Source organism: Diaphorina citri, unplaced genomic scaffold (genome assembly GCF_000475195.1).
Source record: "Diaphorina citri unplaced genomic scaffold, Diaci psyllid genome assembly version 1.1 scaffold849, whole genome shotgun sequence".
NCBI lineage: Eukaryota > Metazoa > Arthropoda > Insecta > Hemiptera > Psyllidae > Diaphorina > Diaphorina citri.
The window spans coordinates 78,848-98,228 of NW_007378281.1; the positions used below are offsets into that span (position 1 = coordinate 78,848).

Below are 19,381 nucleotides of genomic sequence, written 5' to 3' on the forward strand. Positions count from 1 at the left end.
TAAAAAACTGATATAAGCTGATAAGACAATAGGCATTTGAATAATTTCATTCTGTGCGTTCTATTAGCTTGAGTTTCCCCGACCACCCGCATTTATTTACTTACATAATGGCAGACGTACGGTAAGTGTTCACCTGTGTCTTGTTAAGTGTTCAGTGTGACAATATAGACTTCAATGGTCCAAAATTTCGGAACCGGACTACACCATACCAATACCACGAAGCAGCAAGGAAGAGATTGTTTTTGTTTTGAAAAAAGTAAACAAAACGATGCGTGTGCAAATGTAAATACAACGAGCACAAATGACTTTTTGGTTACTTTTTCATCAAAACGACCAATCAGGATTCGTTTTACAAAATGTTTGAAAATATTTGTGCTCGTTGGTGCGCGGGAGCAGACGCGCAGTCCCGCCGTACGGCACTGCGTTGGGCTAGCGGCTAGTGGTGATAAAAGAGTTATCAGTTAGCCACTTATTTTTTGATGATGATAAAAAACTGATATAAGCTGATAAGACAATAGGCATTTGAATAATTTCATTCTGTGCGTTCTATTAGCTTGAGTTTCCCCGACCACCCGCATTTATTTACTTACATAATGGCAGACGTACGGTAAGTGTTCACCTGTGTCTTGTTAAGTGTTCAGTGTGACAATATAGACTTCAATTTCTTACTTCATAAAAGTGTCTCTGCCCTGCTCACTTCAAGTACTATACTTGAGTTTGTGTATTATTTTATTAGGAGTGTACAATGCCTTCAGACGTGAAATTGAGGTATGTAACATCATCTTTGAATGCCTGATAGTCAAGCAAATGCCATATTATTCCATGTTGCACAGCTAACCCCTGGGTTTAAGGTTTCCTGCTTCCTCTGTTGCTGTATTTTTAATGTGACATTTTTAATGTGAATCCCGAGGCATGGCAAAACTTGTAGAAAATAATAAAAATACAGTTGCACTGCACACTCCCTATTGGCTGCATAGTTATCAAACTAAAAACATAAACAAAACTCAAAATGTTGTTCGAGAGCGGAACATTTCTCTCCCACAGTCTCTGCACTCTGTGTATTTCTTATGGAGATTTTAGTGATCAAAAATTGATCATATCTCAGGATAGGTTTAGATTTTTGCAAAATCCTTTCTTATTGCACACCTAGACCATAAAAGGAATATTCCTACCAAATTTCAGCTTTCTAGGTGTTGTGGTTCAGGAGATAGAGCAATCAGTGTGTGAAATGTGAATGAGTGAATGGATCTTGATTTTATAATCTTAAGATTTTTAAATTGTTGTTTTTTTCTCTTTCCTACAGTGAAGGGCTCTTGTTGGGTTTGGGGAATCCACTCCTGGACATATCAGCAACAGTAGATGCCTCATTTCTTGAGAAGTATAATCTCAAGGCAAACAATGCTATATTGGCTGATGAAAAGCACAAGGATCTCTATGAAGATTTGATCAAAAATAACAATGTTGACTACATTGCTGGTGGATCAACACAGAATACACTCAGAGTGGCTCAGGTAAAAATAGTAAAATATTATAAGTACCTACTTTAATAGGGGGAAAGAGCTAGTTATCAGCAAATCATATGAGTTGATACTACTCCACTGCACTTTTTTTTTAATGTGCATAATTCACTGTGGGTAATTTGTTTTATATATTTTCAGTGGTTGATTGAAAAACCCAAAGTTGCTGTTTTTATTAGGGGGAAAGAGCTAGTTATCAGCAAATCATATGAGTTGATACTACTCCACTGCACTTTTTTTTTTAATGTGCATAATTCACTGTGGGTAATTTGTTTTATATATTTTCAGTGGTTGATTGAAAAACCCAAAGTTGCTGTTTTTAAGCTTAAAATTCAACCAAATAATCTACCTGAAAGGGAGGTATGCATTATCAAACTTTTCATTGCTGCAACACCTTTGACGGGCAGGTCAGTAACGAGATGGGAAGACAAGCCTGTAAATCTACTTTGATTGCAACTCTCGTATCCTAGCTCCAATACTTGGGAATAATCTAATATACTGACCTATTAAAAATGCACCTAATAAGGTTTCAAGGACTTAACTAGGTCAATGTCCTTGTTTACCTTAGGTGGATATATTTAGCTTCTCAAGAAAATATTTACATCCAGGGCTGCAATCTTATGTTGATATGAGCCCTTTGACTTCTGTGAAAGTACAAACACATAATGAGTAATGACAAATAGATTTTCAAACAAGGACCATTATAGAATTAATGTGAGATTGTAGGGCTGGACCTTGAACTGAGATACAAATAAAATCTGTTTGTTTTCTTTTCAGGAACATTATGATGTGTAATAGCTAGATTTACTTGGACATCCATTGCCAAAGAAAATGAAGGAGTCCCATGAGATTTTGAAATGACAAATAGATTTTGAAACAAGGACCTTTATAGAATTAATGTGAGATTGTAGGGCTGGACCTTGAACTGAGATACAAATAAAATATGTTTGTTTTCTTTTCAGGAACATTATGATGTGTAATAGCTAGATTTACTTGGACATCCATTGCCAAAGAAAATGAAGGAGTCCCATGGACAAATAGATTTTGAAACAAGGACCTTTATAGAATTAATGTGAGATTGTAGGGCTGGACCTTGAACTGAGATACAAATAAAATATGTTTGTTTTCTTTTCAGGAACATTATGATGTGTAATAGCTAGATTTACTTGGACATCCATTGCCAAAGAAAATGAAGGAGTCCCATGATCAGTCAACAGAACAATGGTTCAAATGGATTCTATTGGCTGTGCGCAAAATTCGAGGTCAAAAACAAAGACCTACTTCAGATAGAATTTGTAATGCTGTCCGGCAACATCACAAATGTCCAAATGAAATAATTAAAGAAAACATAGAAAAATGTGTCAATGCCAAACTAATTTTAAAAATTTGGAACAAAGGGGAATTCACTTACAAAGATCCAACAAGCAGAAATGTAAAGCTATTATGTGTCTCAAAAAACACAAACTTACTGTCAGTGAGTATATCCTTTCCCTCTTTTTTTTTTTTAATTTATGTAAACATTTTTGGATTTACCAGAGGAGTTTGATTTACCCAAATATAGGTCTCCTATGTTTGATTGCCTCCAGGGTTAATGATTTAAGTAAAGGATTTAAATGTTGAATCTCACTTAACCTGGAAAAAAAAATCAACACTTAGTTTCTTGGGTGTCTCTCATCTTAAGGGTAAGATATAAAAAATTCAAATAGCCACATTTTTAATGAAACAAACTTTACGTTTTAAACTTTCTTCTGTTTCATTTCAGTCTTTTATGAGAGCAGTGAGGGCTTTGAAAGAAACTTCACTCAAGTCAATAGAACAGTATCTACTCACCAATTATGAAGTTGAAGTAGATGGCAACATTGACTTTGTGGACAAACTCAAAGCAGCTGCAAAGAATGGCATAGAGAGGGGGTATTTAGTGTTGGATGGCAAACAGTACAAAGCTGTAAAACAGCATTCGGGATCTTCTTCAGATACCAGCAGGAGGTGCAAAAACTCTGGCCTTGGTGAGATTATTATTTTTATTTCCTAAGCTAAATTGTCCACTGACAACAATTATTGCGCAAGAGACTTCCCTTCAGACTTTCTGTGTGTAAACACACAGCACATTTCTTTATTATTTCTTATTGTGACACCAGTTTTTTCTTCTTTTCAGGTGAAACCAGTACAGATGAAGTCTCAGATTTCCCTGAGAGTGCAGGAGGAAGTGCTCTTGGTGTAACAAGAACTGTTGTGTGTAAACACACAGCACATTTCTTTATTATTTCTTATTGTGACACCAGTTTTTTCTTTTCAGGTGAAACCAGTACAGATGAAGTCTCAGATTTCCCTGAGAGTGCAGGAGGAAGTGCTCTTGGTGTAACAAGAACTGGCCGAATAAAGAAAAGAAAGCTCCTTTTGCCCAAAAAATCAAAGCTGAAAAAACAGTCAGTTCTGAAGAGAACATTACAAAATAAGCTGAAGAGAGGCAGGGCAGGTTTGAAATCTGGGAAGGCTAGTAATAATAAATTGAAAGTATTGAATAAGAAACTCATAGCATCTGCCCATAGGAACAAAAAGCAAAATCTGCTGGAATCTCCTAAGGTAAATTAATAACAATCTCTAGGGTGTCTACCAGACTGGAAAACCGAGAATTGTCAGGGAATTTCACGGAGACTGGAAAAGTCAGGGAATTGTCAGGGAATTTCTCAAAAAAATTGACAAAAATCCAAAAAAAGTAGAAAACCGGGAATTGTCAGGGAATTTCACAGAGACTGGAAAAGTCAGGGAATAGTCAGGGAATTTCTCAAAAAATTGACAAAAATCCAAAAGTCAGGGAAATTTTCAAAGCCTAAAAAATGGAAAAAGAATTTTTGGTCAGTAAAAAAAGTATGCAACCTTGAAGGGGCTACTTAAATATTCTCGCAAAAAATTTGCCTGCGGCGCTGTAATTTTGTGTTCTATAGAAACGTATTGGGGGGGATAAACTCGTCTTGTATGTACTTGTAATGAATTTGATGGCACATTCGTTCTCTTTTGACAAAATTTTTGATGGCAAATTCGAAAAAAAAGTGAAATTTAAGGTGGTGACAGGGTTTTCATTCTAATGGTTTTGGTGGAAGAGAGTTGGGAAGAACCAAGGTTTCAAAGAAAGAAGATCGTTAGTTTTTTAAAGGCTTTGATAGAAGGAACTATAACTGCTAAGTCCCAAAAGCGGAGAGAGAAGAACAGATAGGAGAAAGCCAGCCGCTCTGAGAACGAACCTTATCCGCCCTGGACGGATATCGAACCCGCAGATCATTAGTGAAATAAGATCAATGCTGAATGTTAAGCCTTAAGCTACATTCATAGAAGGACTTCTGCTTTTCCTTCTCAATTAACAATTCCCTGATATTCGGTTTCAGTGGTGTCCAAACTGTTGGCCACAGACTTGGCCCCCGGGGTCACTCGCAAGGATATTGATCTCTACAAGCAAGCCCATGAGGAGGCCACTAAAGCCACGCCCCTGCTACCTCTCGCCGTACCTGAACAAATAAATCCGGCCGCTATTGAGTTTGGCCAGTACGAGGTGAAGACGTGGTATTCTTCGCCTTTCCCTCAGGAATATGCAAGGTAATTAGTAGTTCAGTGAAACTTAGACTTGGTACTCTTCAGATTTCTCTCAGGAATATGCAAGGTAATTAGTAGTTCAGTGAAACATAGACTTGGTACTCTTCAGATTTCTCTCAGGAATATACAAGGTAAGACCATGCACTTAGGTGAGGTTTCAAAGTCAAAAAGCAGAAAAAATGAGGAACTAGAGAATATTTATTTATTTTTTTTCTACGACTTTAAGATCCCGAGATGAATCGACTTAAAAAAAAAATAATAATAAAAAAAAAAAAATATCGGTAAGTAAATCTTATTTACGGACATCACGGCATACGCTCCCCTACCGTCCTGTTTCAGAAGATGCAAGCAAAAAAGGTTTGTAATGACTGTACCTAATGAGATAATAATCAGAAACGTAGCCTGGTGCGAACGACCTTAGTATAAGTTCTAAAGCACCTGATCGAAAAAAAATTACCTATATATTTGTAGAAGGGTTATTAAAATATCGGTTCGTTTGTTAGTGATGTCTTGATTAATATCGTCCTCTTCATTCCATTTTCAGGAGATTCCACAGGATGAAACTCCTGGGAAAGAAAAAGTCGAGGAGCGCATGGAAGTTGATGAATCACCTGGTCTTGTAGAAACATGTAAAGCTATCAAAGCTAGGAGAAGTGCAGACAGGAAAGTTATATCAGAAGAACAAGTGATCACTACACCTAGACCAAGGCGATCCAAGAGTGAAAAGCAAGAAGGAGAACAAGAAGGCATTGATCATAAGCATGATGAAATAAGGTAATTCGTTGAAGTTCAGTGAAACATAGACTTGGTACTCTTAAAATTTCTCTCAGGAATATGTAAGGTAATTCGTTGAAGTTCAGTGAAACATAGACTTGGTACTCTTAAAATTTCTCTCAGGAATACGCAAGGTAATTAGTAGTTCAGTGAAACATAGACTTGGTACTCTTCAGATTTTTCTCAGGAATATGCAAGGCAAGACGATGCACTTCAAAGTCGAGCAGAAAAAACGAGGAACTAGACAATATTTATTTTTTTCTACGACTTTTAGATCCCGAGATGAATCGACTTAAAAAAAAAAAAAATACCGGTAAATCTTATTTACTGACATCACGGCATACGCTCCCCTACGCGATGACGTCATATCAACCTGTCCCGAGCAAAGCTCCCTTGCAGGGAACACTAGGGTAATGTGGTATTTTTGAGCATTTCTTATTTTGTGACGTTCGACGTCACAACTCTTCGAACTTTTTCTTTAGAACGGAAAATAAAAATGGAATTTTCGACCTTTTACAGAGTTACTTTTTCGGAGTACCCCTTTATTCCCAATATAAGGTTTAAGTCACCCATCCATTTATTGGCCTTGCTCGGCGTAGCTTAACAACATAGGTGATGCTAAAACCGGTCTTAAAATAACGACTGAAGTGAAAACTTTCTTGCTTTGAGTTCATAGGTCGTCGCGACAAATTTCAAGATCAGAGCTCATTTGTGTGAGAAAATGTGAAAAAAAAAAAAAAAAATGGATTTACAGCTGCAGCCCCAAAACTTCATAAATATGTAGAATGTAGATCTACAGAAATCAAATAATAAACATTCAGGTTCCCCATATGATCGATTATAAAAAGTAATAAAAGAAAAGAGCTGGTGTGAACATCACACAACTTTTTACATGGAAAATAGGGATCGTGTGTAATGGCCAAACCTCAGGGTGTGGCCCTGGCCATTAGACACACTAATATTCTTACCCCCATGACCTTACTTTATTCAACCCTTGTTTTAAACTGAAGACGTTATTTTAGATTTTAGTTTTCCAAAGTTTACCAAAGACTTATATCCCCTAAAAATCCATGATCTCTTTAGTTCAGTGTGCTATTAGGAATTCGGTTCACGCAATCGCCAGTGAAAGCAAGAATGCACTAGGTACCTTAATAGACATGCATATACATGTGGTGGGGTTTCAATCTCAAGTGAAAATCCCCTACTACACATGTATATTTGTATCACTGAAAACAATCATATAGGTTTCAAAGTTCACAACAGATAAGACTATTTGTATTGTCAAAAGGAGAGTTGAATGGAAAAGACCCTTGGGAGAATCCTGCTTCCTCTTCTGATGACCAGGTAATTTTTAAATAAAAAAATCTCTTGTGAACATTTAATAATAATAATTTTGAATGAAAACTTAAAACTTTCATCGTAGGAATTTAGGATGAATGGAAAAGTGTGTTTCCAGGTATGATAAAGTATTAACTTGTTTAAGCAAGCTAGCCTAACTGAAGCTGGGAGGAAAAACCTTCTCTTGATCTAGGAATTTTTCTTGAATTTCTTCTTCTGATGACCAGGTAATTTTTAAATAAAAAAATCTCTTGTGAACATTTAATAAAAAAAAAAATCAACTTTCTACAACCCAAGTGTCCCAAGGTTATATCAATTTTGAATCTTGAAAACTTAGAACTTTCATCGTAGGAATTTAGGATGAATTGAAAAGTGTATTTCAAGTATTTCCAGGTACAATAAAGTATTAACTTGTTTAAGCAAGCTAGCCTAACTGAAGCTGGGAGGAAAAACCTTCTCTTGATCTAGGAATTTTTCTTGAATTTCTAATGGAAAAGTGTATTTCAAGTATTTCCAGGTACAATAAAGTATTAACTTGTTTAAGCAAGCTAACTAGCCTAACTGAAGCTGGGAAGAAAAACCTTCTCTTGATCTAGGAATTTTTCTTGAATTTCTCTTGAATTCCTTTTTGCTGGAATTTCTCTTGAAATTCGGAATTTCTCTTGAAATTCCAGCAAAAAGGATAATTCAAATTTAATCAACTCATCCCTATACTTTCTCAGGTGTGCCTCATTAAGTGCTGTACCTGCAATGTCTACTATCATATCATTTGTTTACAACCACCCCTGGAAAGGCGGCTCAAAGTCCCCTGGAAATGCACCAGTTGTGAATCTGTGAAATAAGATCAATGCTGAATGTTAAGCTACATTCATAGAAGGACAAAATGGATTTTAAAAATAAATTCATTTCTCCTTCTTCTACTTTTCCTTCTCAATTAAAAATTCCCTGATATTCGGTTTCAGTGGTGTCCAAACTGTTAGCCACAGACTTGGCCCCCGGGGTCACTCGCAAGGATATTGATCTCTACAAGCAAGCCCATGAAGAGGCCACTAAAGCCACGCCCCTGCTACCTCTCGCCGTACCTGAACAAATAAATCCGGCCGCTATTGAGTTTGGCCAGTACGAGGTGAATACACGTATATTGGCAAATCTTTCTTGATCAGCATATTTGCTTAGTTTTTTTCTTCCCCCTCTTCTTCTTCTTCTTCTTCTTCTTCTTCTTCTTCTTCTTCTTCTTCTTCTTCTCAGATAAGTCTACCGTAAACTGAGGTGACTTTGCACCACTTTTACTCAAATTTTTGGATACCTTGTTATAACTTTGCAACCAAATGGTTTTCAGCGTTAAAAATGCTATGAAAAGATAGCCAAAGAGTTTAGCTTTATTTTTAATTAATTTGATTATAAATTTATGTTGTCCTTCTATTTTATTTTTTTTGTCAAAGTTTGGTGCAAAGTCTCCCATAGGACGGGTTGACATTGCACCAAAAATTTCAACCATCTACTGTGGCTTTCACACAATACCTGGTGCAATGTTCTCAACGGAATTAGAAAGAGGACATTCTTACAATTTTTTCGATACCAAACACGATACAGTTCGGTTAATTTTTATAGTATTTTTTTCCAAAAAAAAATTCCTACCTACCGTTTATTTTCAAAATTCTTATTACACATGTTATTCTCTTGCTTAAGACCTAATTTTTTCAAAATACCAAGATAAATAACTATAATTGCGGGGTAGCCCGTAGTTTATTCGATCGTGATTAAAAAAAATCAGTACCTATGTACCTACCTATTAACATTCAGTTTAGGTATTATTATTATTTTTATTATTCTTAATTTGATTTTTCGATTTTACTTTCATGTATCTATTGATTTAAAATCAAGACTAGAGCCCGTTCTCCCTTTATTCCCAATATAAGGTTTAAGTCACCCATCCATTTATTGGCCTTGCTCGGCGTAGCTTAACATAGGTGACGCTAAAACCGGTCTTAAAATAACGACTGAAGTGTTATCTAAAACTTTCTCGCTTTGAGTTCATAGGTCGTCGCGACAAATTTCAAGATCAGAGCTCAAAAACTTTCTTGCTTCGAGTTCATAGGTCGTCACGACAAATTTCAAGATCAGAGCTCATTTGTGTGAGAAAAAAATGGATTTACAGCTGCAGCCCCAAAACTTCATAAATATGTAGAATGTAGATCTACAGAAATCAAATAAACATTCAGGTTCCCCATATAATCGATTATAAAAAGTAATAAAAGAAAAGAGCTGGTGTGAACATCACACAACTTTTTACATGGAAAATAGGGATCGTGTGTAATGGCCCCTTTTTGCTGGAATTTCTCTTGAAATTCGGAATTTCTCTTGGAATTCCAGCAAAAAGGATAATTCAAATTTAATCAACTCATCCCTATACTTTCTCAGGTGTGCCTCATTAAGTGCTGTGCCTGCAATGTCTACTATCATATCATTTGTTTACAACCACCCCTGGAAAGGCGGCTCAAAGTCCCCTGGAAATGCACCAGTTGTGAATCAGGAACCACAGAGCCTTCGCCTGCTAAGACCTCGCCTGGGAGGGCCAGGGCTTCATTGACCACTAGTTTTAGGGAGAGGAAGAAGCAATTAAAACAACAGAGGTAAGTGGAAGCGGATTTGCTTACCACAAGCGATTTTCTTAGTATTAAACCAACTAAAACTTGATTTTGATGCTATCCCTTGTGTAATAGAAGGTAAAAGTAAGTTTATCACTTTCGGACATGAACTTCGAAACTAAAATACCTTTTTAGTCCGTCCTTCCTTTATTATTACAATAGTAATAAAAAAAGGTATAAGGGACGGACTATTGTATTCGCCTCGGTGTCGAGGTACTTTTTCCTCAATTTATTATTTTTTATTGTTTTACTTTATATTACAAGGCCTTGGTTTATTTGATCATATTTGGTTTGAGTATTGAGTTGGAATATCCTCATGTTTCAGTGTAATAGAAGGTAAAAGTAAGTTTATCACTTTCGGACATGAACTTCGAAACTAAAATACCTTTTTAGGTACTTTTTCCTCAATTTATTTTTTTTTTATTGTTTTACTTTATATTACAAGGCCTTGGTTTATTTGATCATATTTGGTTTGAGTATTGAGTTGGAATATCCTCATGTTTCAGACTGGCTGCCAAAGGAACTCCACAGAAGAGAGGAAAGCGAGCGAGTGTGGACATGATGGTGTCAGAGGATGGTAATGTTCCTTCTTCTCCCTCTTTCGCCTTTCTTGCCTCTGCCTCCTCTTCTCCTTCCCCCCCTTGTGTGGGTTTGGATGAGGACAAGCAGAATATTTCCCTAGAGAAGCAAAAATTCTTCAGATCCTGTCCATTCTACCGGGGGGGACGGAAAGGTCCAAGTAGCAGCACGTCCCATGGTGACAGCATTCCTCTCCCTCACCCCCCTCCCAAGCCCACCCCTGGCAGTAGCATGGCCTCTCTTATCTCTAGCATATCCAAGTCTTACCTGGCCAGACCTAGACGTACGAATAAAATAGAAACTAAACCAGACAATACGGATGGGGGAGAACTATGGGGCTTCGCGGCGGCCGCTGCTAGGAAATCTCCCCTCTTTGTAAAAAGTTTTATAAAGCCCCCTATCCCATCCCAGGTGTCCTCTGTCTCAAGTATAGTGAAACCCTCTGTCATCAAGTTTGATAGTATCAAGTTGAAAGCTCCCACTCTCACATTTGATGAGATGAGAAATTCAAATTCCGTGTCATGTAGTTTCGGTCAAAGTGTAGGAGGGTTCTCACAGTTATTCAACAGCCTTGCTAGTCATTCTCATTCGTTTCATACTGTCCCAGGGCGTTTGTTCCCTCGTGCTAATACTTGTGTACCTGACCCTCCCCCCACTCCTAGTCCTCCTCGCTCTAACCCTTATAGTTTCCCTAATGATCCTGAGCCTCCTTCCTCTTCCTCTTGTATGACACCGCGTGGGGGGATTCAGAAGCCACCACCCGGTAAGCTGACCACCAATCACCACAGTGTGCTGCTACTTGCGACTTGTTGCTTCTAGCATGTAACCCCAGCATCCTGCCTGCATGCCACCACCCTTCACAAACATAACCTTTCCAACCAAATCTCGTCTACAAGTCAGTCATCTCTCTCACTGTAGAACAAGTATAACTCACTCTAAAATATTTCAAGCACAATTTCCGTTCTCCTTTGTTGTGTAGAAATAGAAACGTAGGATCTAGAAATTTTAACTCTTATCTTCTAGATGTCTTGCTAGGTATACTTGTTTCAAACATACTCACTTTTTCCCCCTCTCTGTATGACACCGCGTGGGGGGATTCAGAAGCCACCACCCGGTAAGCTGACCACCAATCACCACAGTGTGCTGCTACTTGCGACTTGTTGCTTCTAGCATGTAACCCCAGCATCCTGCCTGCATGTCACCACCCTTCACAAACATAACCTTTCCAACCAAATCTCGCCTACAAGTCAGTCATCTCTCTCACTGTAGAACAAGTATAACTCACTCTAAAATATTTCAAGCACAATTTCCATTCTCCTTTATTGTGTAGAAATAGACACGTAGGATCTAGAAATTTTAACTCTTATCTTCTAGATGTCTTGCTAGGTATACTTGTTTCAAACATACTCACTTTTTCCCCCTCTCTCCTTACACTTGGGTAGGACACGTACTTATCTTTTTGCCTCCCCTTTTAATTTGTATAACCAACCATATTTTGTCTAATAATCATGTAAAGAGATAAACTGAAGTAACCCTACAAATTTCGATCTGATAATCATGCGAGGGGATATTTATATTTGTTCTTCGCATTCAATATCAAAAAGGGTAATGGTGATGGTTACATTTTTCTTTAAATGGTACAACCACTCTCTATGACTTGAGTATAATTATATAAAAAAAAGAAACAGTGACTCCTAATAACGGTTTACAGGATAACAATACGTTTATGGCCGATCTTACAACACAGTGTCAATTGTTTTCTTTGACGTCACCCATTTGATTCACACAGGCCAATATTTTTTTAACTCTCAGTAATACTCGTAGTATAGTCCACTGCTGGGATGAAGGGACTCTTTAGTCCGTTTCGGGCAGTTTGAATGAGCTCTATTACCTACCTATCCATTACGACTCTTCTGCTAGCTGACTTACTGATTTCTATTTTATGCGGGAGTAAAGGGACTTTTCCATTTCATTCTGGCAGCATAAACAGGATATATTCTACTCAAATAAATAAATAAATAATTGAACGTGAAACCCGAAGGAAAAACAAAGCCAAGTTGAAATTGAGAGAATGCTGAAGGAATTGAGATTCAGCATTTTCAACAGACACGAAAAACTGGGATTGCAGACTTGGCCTTTAAACAGGGTATATTCTATTTTATTTTCAGGCCTATATCATCATGACGTAGCGGAAACTTTGGAACTCCTTGGTATGTTGAGAACGAAACATGGTGATAGTTCGCCGATGCAAGGGGATATTGATATTTGTTCTTCGCATTCAATATCAAAAAGGGTAATGGTGATGGTTACATTTTTCTTTAAATGGTACAACCACTCTCTATGACTTGAAATTCTGACTGCAAAGCTTCACATCTTGGTTTTAAGTTCCTGCACTATCCCCTATTTTAACATCCTCGTCAGAAGCCTGCTGTACACAAGATACTTGACAAAGGCAAAGGTTGTCTAGCGCTTTCTTTAGCCTTGAAAGTGGCAGGGTCCTTCTGAAGAGAATCTTCTATCATCCCCTTTTCTAGTGGTTGATTTCCTGCCTCCATATTCCATCTATGTACAGCAGGTTTGATGGCACAACTTCCTATACGTATATGTGGCACTCTCTCAAACTATTCTATTCTTTTACTTTTGCTTCCATTTATTTTTATTTTATTTATCTTTTTACTTAATTTAGATTAAGTCTTGAATAGATTAATAGCTGGGATCATAATTTTAAGTTTACTCTTGGTTTAACTGATGTTTGATTTTGAACTTTTAATGGCCGGGGCCTCAATCGGAATTTAAACTTGAGTTTAACTCTTGGATTAAAAAGAAATCAATCTGATTGGCTAAATTTTTTGAAATCAACGAATCAGATTGCTTAATTTTAGAGTTAAATTTAAGCCTCGTTTAAACTCAGCAATTAGCCAATCAGATCATCTGACCCAAAAGTTAAACCAAGTTTAAGCTCACTGTGGTCCCGGTTATGAGAATATTAATTTACTAAACTAGAAAGAAAGCATAATTTAAGGTGGTGACAGGGTTTTCATTCTAATGGTTTTGGTGGAAGAGAGTTGGGAAGAACCAGGGTTTCAAAGAAAGAAGATCGTTAGTTAGTTTTTTTCAAGGCTTTGATAGAAGGAACTATAACTGCTAAGTCCCGAAAGCGGAGAGAGAAGAACAGATAGGAGAAAGCCAGCCGCTCTGAGAACGAACCTTATCCGCCCTGGACGGATATCGAACCCGCAGATCATTTGTGAAATAAGATCAATGCTGAATGTTAAGCTACATTCATAGAAGGACAAAATGGATTTTAAAAATAAATTCATTTCTCCTTCTTCTACTTTTCCTTCTCAATTAAAAATTCCCTGATATTCGGTTTCAGTGGTGTCCAAACTGTTAGCCACAGACTTGGCCCCCGGGGTCACTCGCAAGGATATTGATCTCTACAAGCAAGCCCATGAAGAGGCCACTAAAGCCACGCCCCTGCTACCTCTCGCCGTACCTGAACAAATAAATCCGGCCGCTATTGAGTTTGGCCAGTACGAGGTGAAGACGTGGTATTCTTCGCCTTTCCCTCAGGAATATGCAAGGTAATTAGTAGTTCAGTGAAACTTAGACTTGGTACTCTTCAGATTTCTCTCAGGAATATACAAGGTAAGACCATGCACTTAGGTGAGGTTTCAAAGTCAAAAAGCAGAAAAAATGAGGAACTAGAGAATATTTATTTATTTTTTTTCTACGACTTTAAGATCCCGAGATGAATCGACTTAAAAAAAAAATAATAATAAAAAAAAAAAAATATCGGTAAGTAAATCTTATTTACGGACATCACGGCATACGCTCCCCTACGCGATGAGGTCATATCAACCTGTCCCGAGCAAAGCTCCCTTGCAGGGAACACTAGGGTAATGTGGTATTTTTGAGCATTTCTTATTTTGTGACGTTCGACGTCACAACTCTTCGAACTTTTTCTTTAGAACGGAAAATAAAAATGGAATTTTCGACCTTTTACAGAGTTACTTTTTCGGAGTACAAATACCCCTTTAATGTCGGGAATGTTCCCCTGATAACCTTTCTCTTCCGAATATTTTCTAGACTGCCCAAGTTGTTTCTTTGTGAGTTCTGTCTCAAGTACACGAAAAGTAAAGCTGTGTTGGAGCGACATCGGGATAAATGTGCTTGGCGGCATCCACCTGCCACAGAAATCTACAGGAAGGAAAACCTATCAGGTATGTTAATAGGCAGCATACACAAGAAGCCCAATCTGAGGCTTAGGTGTAGGGGCTAGACAGCCCAAAAAAAGGATGGGTTTTAGCCTCTACGAAATGTTATTAGGAGTTTTCAGTTTCTTATTTTTTTCCTTGCCCTGAGAATGTTTTATTTTCCCTTCTGAAAATATACATTTAGATTCTTTAGACGGGAGCCATCTTCTATTGAAGCCTATAGCAAAAAATCTTTGCAGTGGTGAATGTGGGATTGATATTTAAATACTTGGGTGTCCGGACTTACTGAGAACCCAACCTCCCTCTCCCTACTTTAGGGCTTTCTTTGTATCCGGGTTCTATTCCAGGATTGAGCATTTATGACCAGTAAATTTACATTCTACTCTCTTTTATCCATCATATCTTGTTTTTCTATCTCTACATACATCTTCATATGTTATCTTTCATTTTCCAGTATTCGAGGTGGACGGGAACCAGAACAAGTTCTACTGTCAGAACCTCTGTCTCCTGGCCAAACTGTTCCTGGATCACAAAACTCTCTACTACGATGTTGAACCGTTCCTCTTCTACGTGTTGACTCAGAATGATGACAAGGGCTGCCACTTGGTTGGCTACTTCTCCAAAGAGAAACACTGTCAGCAGAAGTACAACGTGTCGTGTATAATGACCCTGCCCCAGTATCAGCGCAAAGGCTATGGGAGGTTCCTGATAGACTTTAGTGAGTTATCATTCATTTAAGCGAAGACAATTTTCCCCTTATAATTAATTAATACTTGACATGGTATCCCGTTTTCATAGTTTGTTGAGAAAGTCACCTTGGGGTTTCATTTACCTAGACTTTATTAATTTAGCGTGTAGTTTTTTAGGGGTTTAACACTGTAGGTATAACTCTGGTAAGGCTTTTAGTGACGGGCGTTTTAGCCTCCATTTGGCGACAACCTACTCACCTACTCACATTGACCTATCCCAGCCTAAGTGAAGCCGGGAAAAATCAGCAGTACCTATGTGATTACCTCTATGGTCAGCAGTACCTATGTGATTACCTCTATGGTCACCCATGCGGATACCAACAAAGGTCAACGTGATTTAACTTTAGTGATCCAATGGGAACTGTTGTGTTCAACATACTATCGCCACTCGCTCGGGATTGAGATTGATCAAGGCTCCACCTACGAGTATAACTAATTCCTGGCTTTATTTAGGATTGATTTCATTCTCGAGCTAATTCGATTTGGTTAGACCCGGCCTAAGAAACACCTTGTCTTATTGCAGGTTATTTGCTGTGAATTAATACTTGACATGGTATCACGTTTTCACAATTTTTTTAGAAAGTCACCTTGGGGTTTCATGTACCTAGACTTTATTAATTTAGCTTGTAGTTTTTTAGAGGTTTAACACTGTATAACTCTGGTAAGGCTTTTAGTGACGGGCATTTTAGCCTCCATTTGGCGACAACCTACCCACCTACTCACATTGACCTATCTCAGCCTAAGTGGAGCCGGGAAAAATCAGCAGTACCTATGTGATTACCTCTATGGTCAGCAGTACCTACCTATGTGATTACCTCTATGGTCACTCATCCGGATACCAACAAAGCTCAACGTGGTTTTACTTTAGTGATCCAATGGGAACTGTTGTGTTCAACATACTATCGCCACTGGCTCGGGATTGTGATTGATCAAGGCTCCACCTACGAGTATAACTAATTCCTGGCTCCATTTAGGATTGATTTCATTCTCGAGCTAATTCGATTTGGTTAGACCCGGCCTAAGAAACACCTTGTCTTATTGCAGGTTATTTGCTGTCCAAGAAAGAGGGCCAGAGAGGCACTCCAGAAAAGCCTCTGAGTGATTTGGGCCGAGTATCCTATCATGCTTACTGGAAAAGTGTCCTACTGGAATATTTGGACACCATTCGGAATCAGAAACTTATTTGTATTGATCAGATGTGTGCAGACACAGGTAGGTACTAAAACAGAATAGAATAGAATATACCTTGTTTATCCTGCTCGAATGAGACTAAAAAGTCCCTTTACCCCAGCAGTCTAAACAAGGTCTCGTGGACACAGGTAGGTACTAAAACAGTGGCTCCTTATAACGGTTTACAGGATAACAATACGTTTATGGCCGATCTTACAACACAGTGTCAATTGTTTTCATTGACGTCACCCATTTGATTCACACAGGCCAATATTTTTTGAACTCTCAGTAATAGTACAGTCCACTGCTGGGATGAAGGGACTCTTCAGTCCGTTTCGGGCAGTTTGAATGAGCTCTATTACCTACCTATCTATCCATTACGACTCCTCTGCTAGCTGACTTACTGATTTCGGACTTTTCCATTTCATTCTGGCAGCATAAACAAAACAGGATATATTCTACTCAAATAAATAAATAAATAATTGAACGTAAAACCCGAAGGAAAAAAAAAGCCAAGTTGAAATTGAGAGAATGCTGTAGGTATTGAGATTCAGCATAGACACGAAAAACTGGGAATGCAGACTTGGCCTTTAAACAAGGTATATTTTATTTTATTTTCAGGCCTATATCATCATGACGTAGCGGAAACTTTGGAACTCCTTGGTATGTTGAGAACGAAACATGGTGATAGTTCGGAACCTTGTATTGTGATTAACTGGGCTATAGTGGATGCTCATATGAAACGACTTGAACAGAGCAAGACGAGGATCAAAATCGACCCGGAATGCCTTAGGTAAGTCGTGTTAGCAAACGGGAAGAGTAGTGGTTCGTTGGGCCCACTCAGCCTCGTGAGGAAAATGAGTAGTTATGTAATACAAATGCGCATAGCGACCGGTGCCATCATGATAGGTAAACAATTGGGAGCTGGATTATTGAGATATTATGTATTTGGAAAATCCTACCATGCTGCATTGAGTACCAAAGTTGTATAGGTAATTACACAAAGAAACGGCATTTATTATTATTATTTACATTTTCCCAGGTGGACCCCACTCGTATCTCACATTGTCAACCCGTACAAGACTCTCACCAAGGAGAGCTCCAAACCATCATCCGGTGGTAACGTGGATGCAGAAACTACGGCTACAGAAACCACGGAGAAAGAAGACGAGGCGGAAACTGAAGAGGAGACAGTAGTGAAGAAAACGAAACGCGGCCGCAAGAGAAAGCTGTCATTAGATACGGATGCTGCTTCACCTGTGGTAGAAGTTACGCCGAAGAAAACGAGGTAAGTCTTATTTATTATTTTATAAGTTTCCATTTATTGGTTTTTCAGAACAATTCTCTCATCAAATAAATAGTTAACAAATGGTATACCCATTCGTAAATAATAAAGAAAGGACGGGCTAAAAAGCAAGTACGTACTGATTTAAGACTGATATGAAGATATTTTTTTTTCTATCTCGTCTACATACATTGAAATGGGGGTCTTTTCTGACGAAGTTCCTGTGTGCAAAGTCCAGTTTGTAGGACTGTTGCACCCTCTATCTCGTCTAAGATTGTGCTTTGACTCGTATTTTATATGTGCTTTAAAAAAACGTTCGAAACCTAAGATGGGTGATTTTGTGATTTTTTCAGGAAAGAGAGTGAAAGTAAGAACACGACGGCTAGTGAAACAACTGCTAGTGAGACTCCTTGTACTGAAGAATTAGATGTTATGACTCCGTCCTCAAGGTAAGAATATAATTCATTTATAATGTAAAATATATTATTTAGGACCATTAAATTCCCGTCTACATACATTGAAATAGGGGTCTTTTCTGACGAAGTTCTTGTGTGCAAAGTCCAGTTTGTAGGACTGTTGCACCCTCTATCTCGTCTAAGATTGTGCTTTGACTCGTATTTTATATGTGCTTTAAAAAAACGTTCGAAACCTAAGATGGGTGATTTTGTGATTTTTTCAGGAAAGAGAGTGAAAGTAAGAACACGACGGCTAGTGAAACAACTGCTAGTGAGACTCCTTGTACTGAAGAATTAGATGTTATGACTCCGTCCTCAAGGTAAGAATATAATTCATTTATAATGTAAAATATATTATTTAGGACCATTAAATTCAGTCAACTTTATACAATTACACCTCGCAGAAAAAAGACCTAAAGACTTCAGATGCCAAATATGAAACAGTCTGAAACCTTGGATAAAGAAAATACCCTGCGACATAGCAACTTGATTTGTGTTTTCAAAGTTTTTGTTGGCATATTTCTCATTCTTGGGAACATAATCCTACTAACAAACTACCGAATTAAATGTTCCGGCGATAAACCTAACCACATGATTGTTAATATAAAGACGGAATATACAGTGAAAACAAAAACTCAGGCTTGAGAAAAGCTAAGGCTTGACCTTTGAAAATTCAAGCGATAAAAAATAACAATTGATTAAAATTTCACCTTTTTTTCTTATTTCCAGTCTGAATGAAAGTGGTGCTGGTGTTCCTGTTGTTAAGAAACGTCGAAAATTTCGCCGGAAGAAGAACAACACAGGCTGGGATACGCCGAAGAAGAAGAAAAAGTCGACCAACATCACCCCCAATCCTGTCTTGAAGCAACAGAAAATAGATGTACTGTTTCAGAAGATGCAAGCAAAAAAGGTTTGTAATGACTGTACCTAATGAGATAATAATTAGAAACGTAGCCTGGTGCGAACGACCTTAGTATAAGTTCTAAAGCACCTGATCGAAAAAAATACCTATATATTTGTAGAAGGGTTATTAAAATATCGGAATATCGGTTCGTTTGTGA

The 19,381-nt window shown here is 37.9% G+C and overlaps 3 protein-coding genes across 5 annotated transcripts in view; 2 read left to right on the forward strand and 1 right to left on the reverse strand.

The window, feature by feature from the left end:
• The window catches only part of LOC103512534 (guanine nucleotide-binding protein subunit beta-like protein), a 29,966-nt gene extending 29,641 nt beyond the window's left edge, over nt 1-325 (reverse strand). The window contains exon 1 of one of the 3 annotated variants that reach the window (XM_008477299.3): nt 186-319. The gene's annotated coding sequence lies outside the window, so the exon portion shown is untranslated. Of the gene's footprint in view, nt 1-185 lie in introns of all 3 variants that reach the window. The other 2 variants (XM_026825977.1, XM_026825978.1) reach the window with 2 other exon arrangements.
• Nucleotides 1-19,381, forward strand: part of LOC103512540 — a 46,612-nt gene that overhangs the window by 19,942 nt on the left and 7,289 nt on the right. Inside the window, exons 2-21 of the mRNA XM_026825975.1 lie at nt 2,653-2,991; nt 3,280-3,523; nt 3,814-4,107; nt 4,901-5,108; nt 5,215-5,236; nt 5,650-5,879; nt 7,124-7,223; nt 7,940-8,037; nt 9,737-9,850; nt 10,372-11,207; nt 13,821-14,028; nt 14,534-14,667; nt 15,116-15,379; nt 16,455-16,622; nt 17,202-17,373; nt 17,623-17,868; nt 18,219-18,315; nt 18,425-18,432; nt 18,545-18,640; nt 19,050-19,230. Of these exons, the coding sequence (XP_026681776.1) occupies nt 2,707-2,991; nt 3,280-3,523; nt 3,814-4,107; nt 4,901-5,108; nt 5,215-5,236; nt 5,650-5,879; nt 7,124-7,223; nt 7,940-8,037; nt 9,737-9,850; nt 10,372-11,207; nt 13,821-14,028; nt 14,534-14,667; nt 15,116-15,379; nt 16,455-16,622; nt 17,202-17,373; nt 17,623-17,868; nt 18,219-18,315; nt 18,425-18,432; nt 18,545-18,640; nt 19,050-19,230 (4,005 nt within the window). The 5' untranslated portion in view covers nt 2,653-2,706. The remainder of the gene's footprint in view (nt 1-2,652; nt 2,992-3,279; nt 3,524-3,813; nt 4,108-4,900; nt 5,109-5,214; nt 5,237-5,649; nt 5,880-7,123; nt 7,224-7,939; nt 8,038-9,736; nt 9,851-10,371; nt 11,208-13,820; nt 14,029-14,533; nt 14,668-15,115; nt 15,380-16,454; nt 16,623-17,201; nt 17,374-17,622; nt 17,869-18,218; nt 18,316-18,424; nt 18,433-18,544; nt 18,641-19,049; nt 19,231-19,381) is intronic.
• LOC103512539 (adenosine kinase-like) lies at nt 614-2,670 on the forward strand. The gene is made up of 4 exons (XM_026825974.1): nt 614-768; nt 1,304-1,511; nt 1,659-1,709; nt 2,653-2,670. Exons 1-4 carry the CDS (start codon nt 746-748, stop codon nt 2,668-2,670), a joined length of 300 nt encoding a protein of 99 aa, XP_026681775.1. The 5' UTR covers nt 614-745.

What these genes read in the sequence shown, in the direction of transcription:
- LOC103512539 (XM_026825974.1), top strand. Translation starts at nt 746, where the DNA reads ATGCCTTCAGACGTGAAATTGAG. An exon ending in CCTTCAGACGTGAAATTGAG is followed by an intron (nt 769 to 1,303) that starts GTATGTAACATC and finishes TCTTTCCTACAG; the next exon opens with TGAAGGGCTCTTGTTGGGTT. An exon ending in ATACACTCAGAGTGGCTCAG is followed by an intron (nt 1,512 to 1,658) that starts GTAAAAATAGTA and finishes ATATATTTTCAG; the next exon opens with TGGTTGATTGAAAAACCCAA.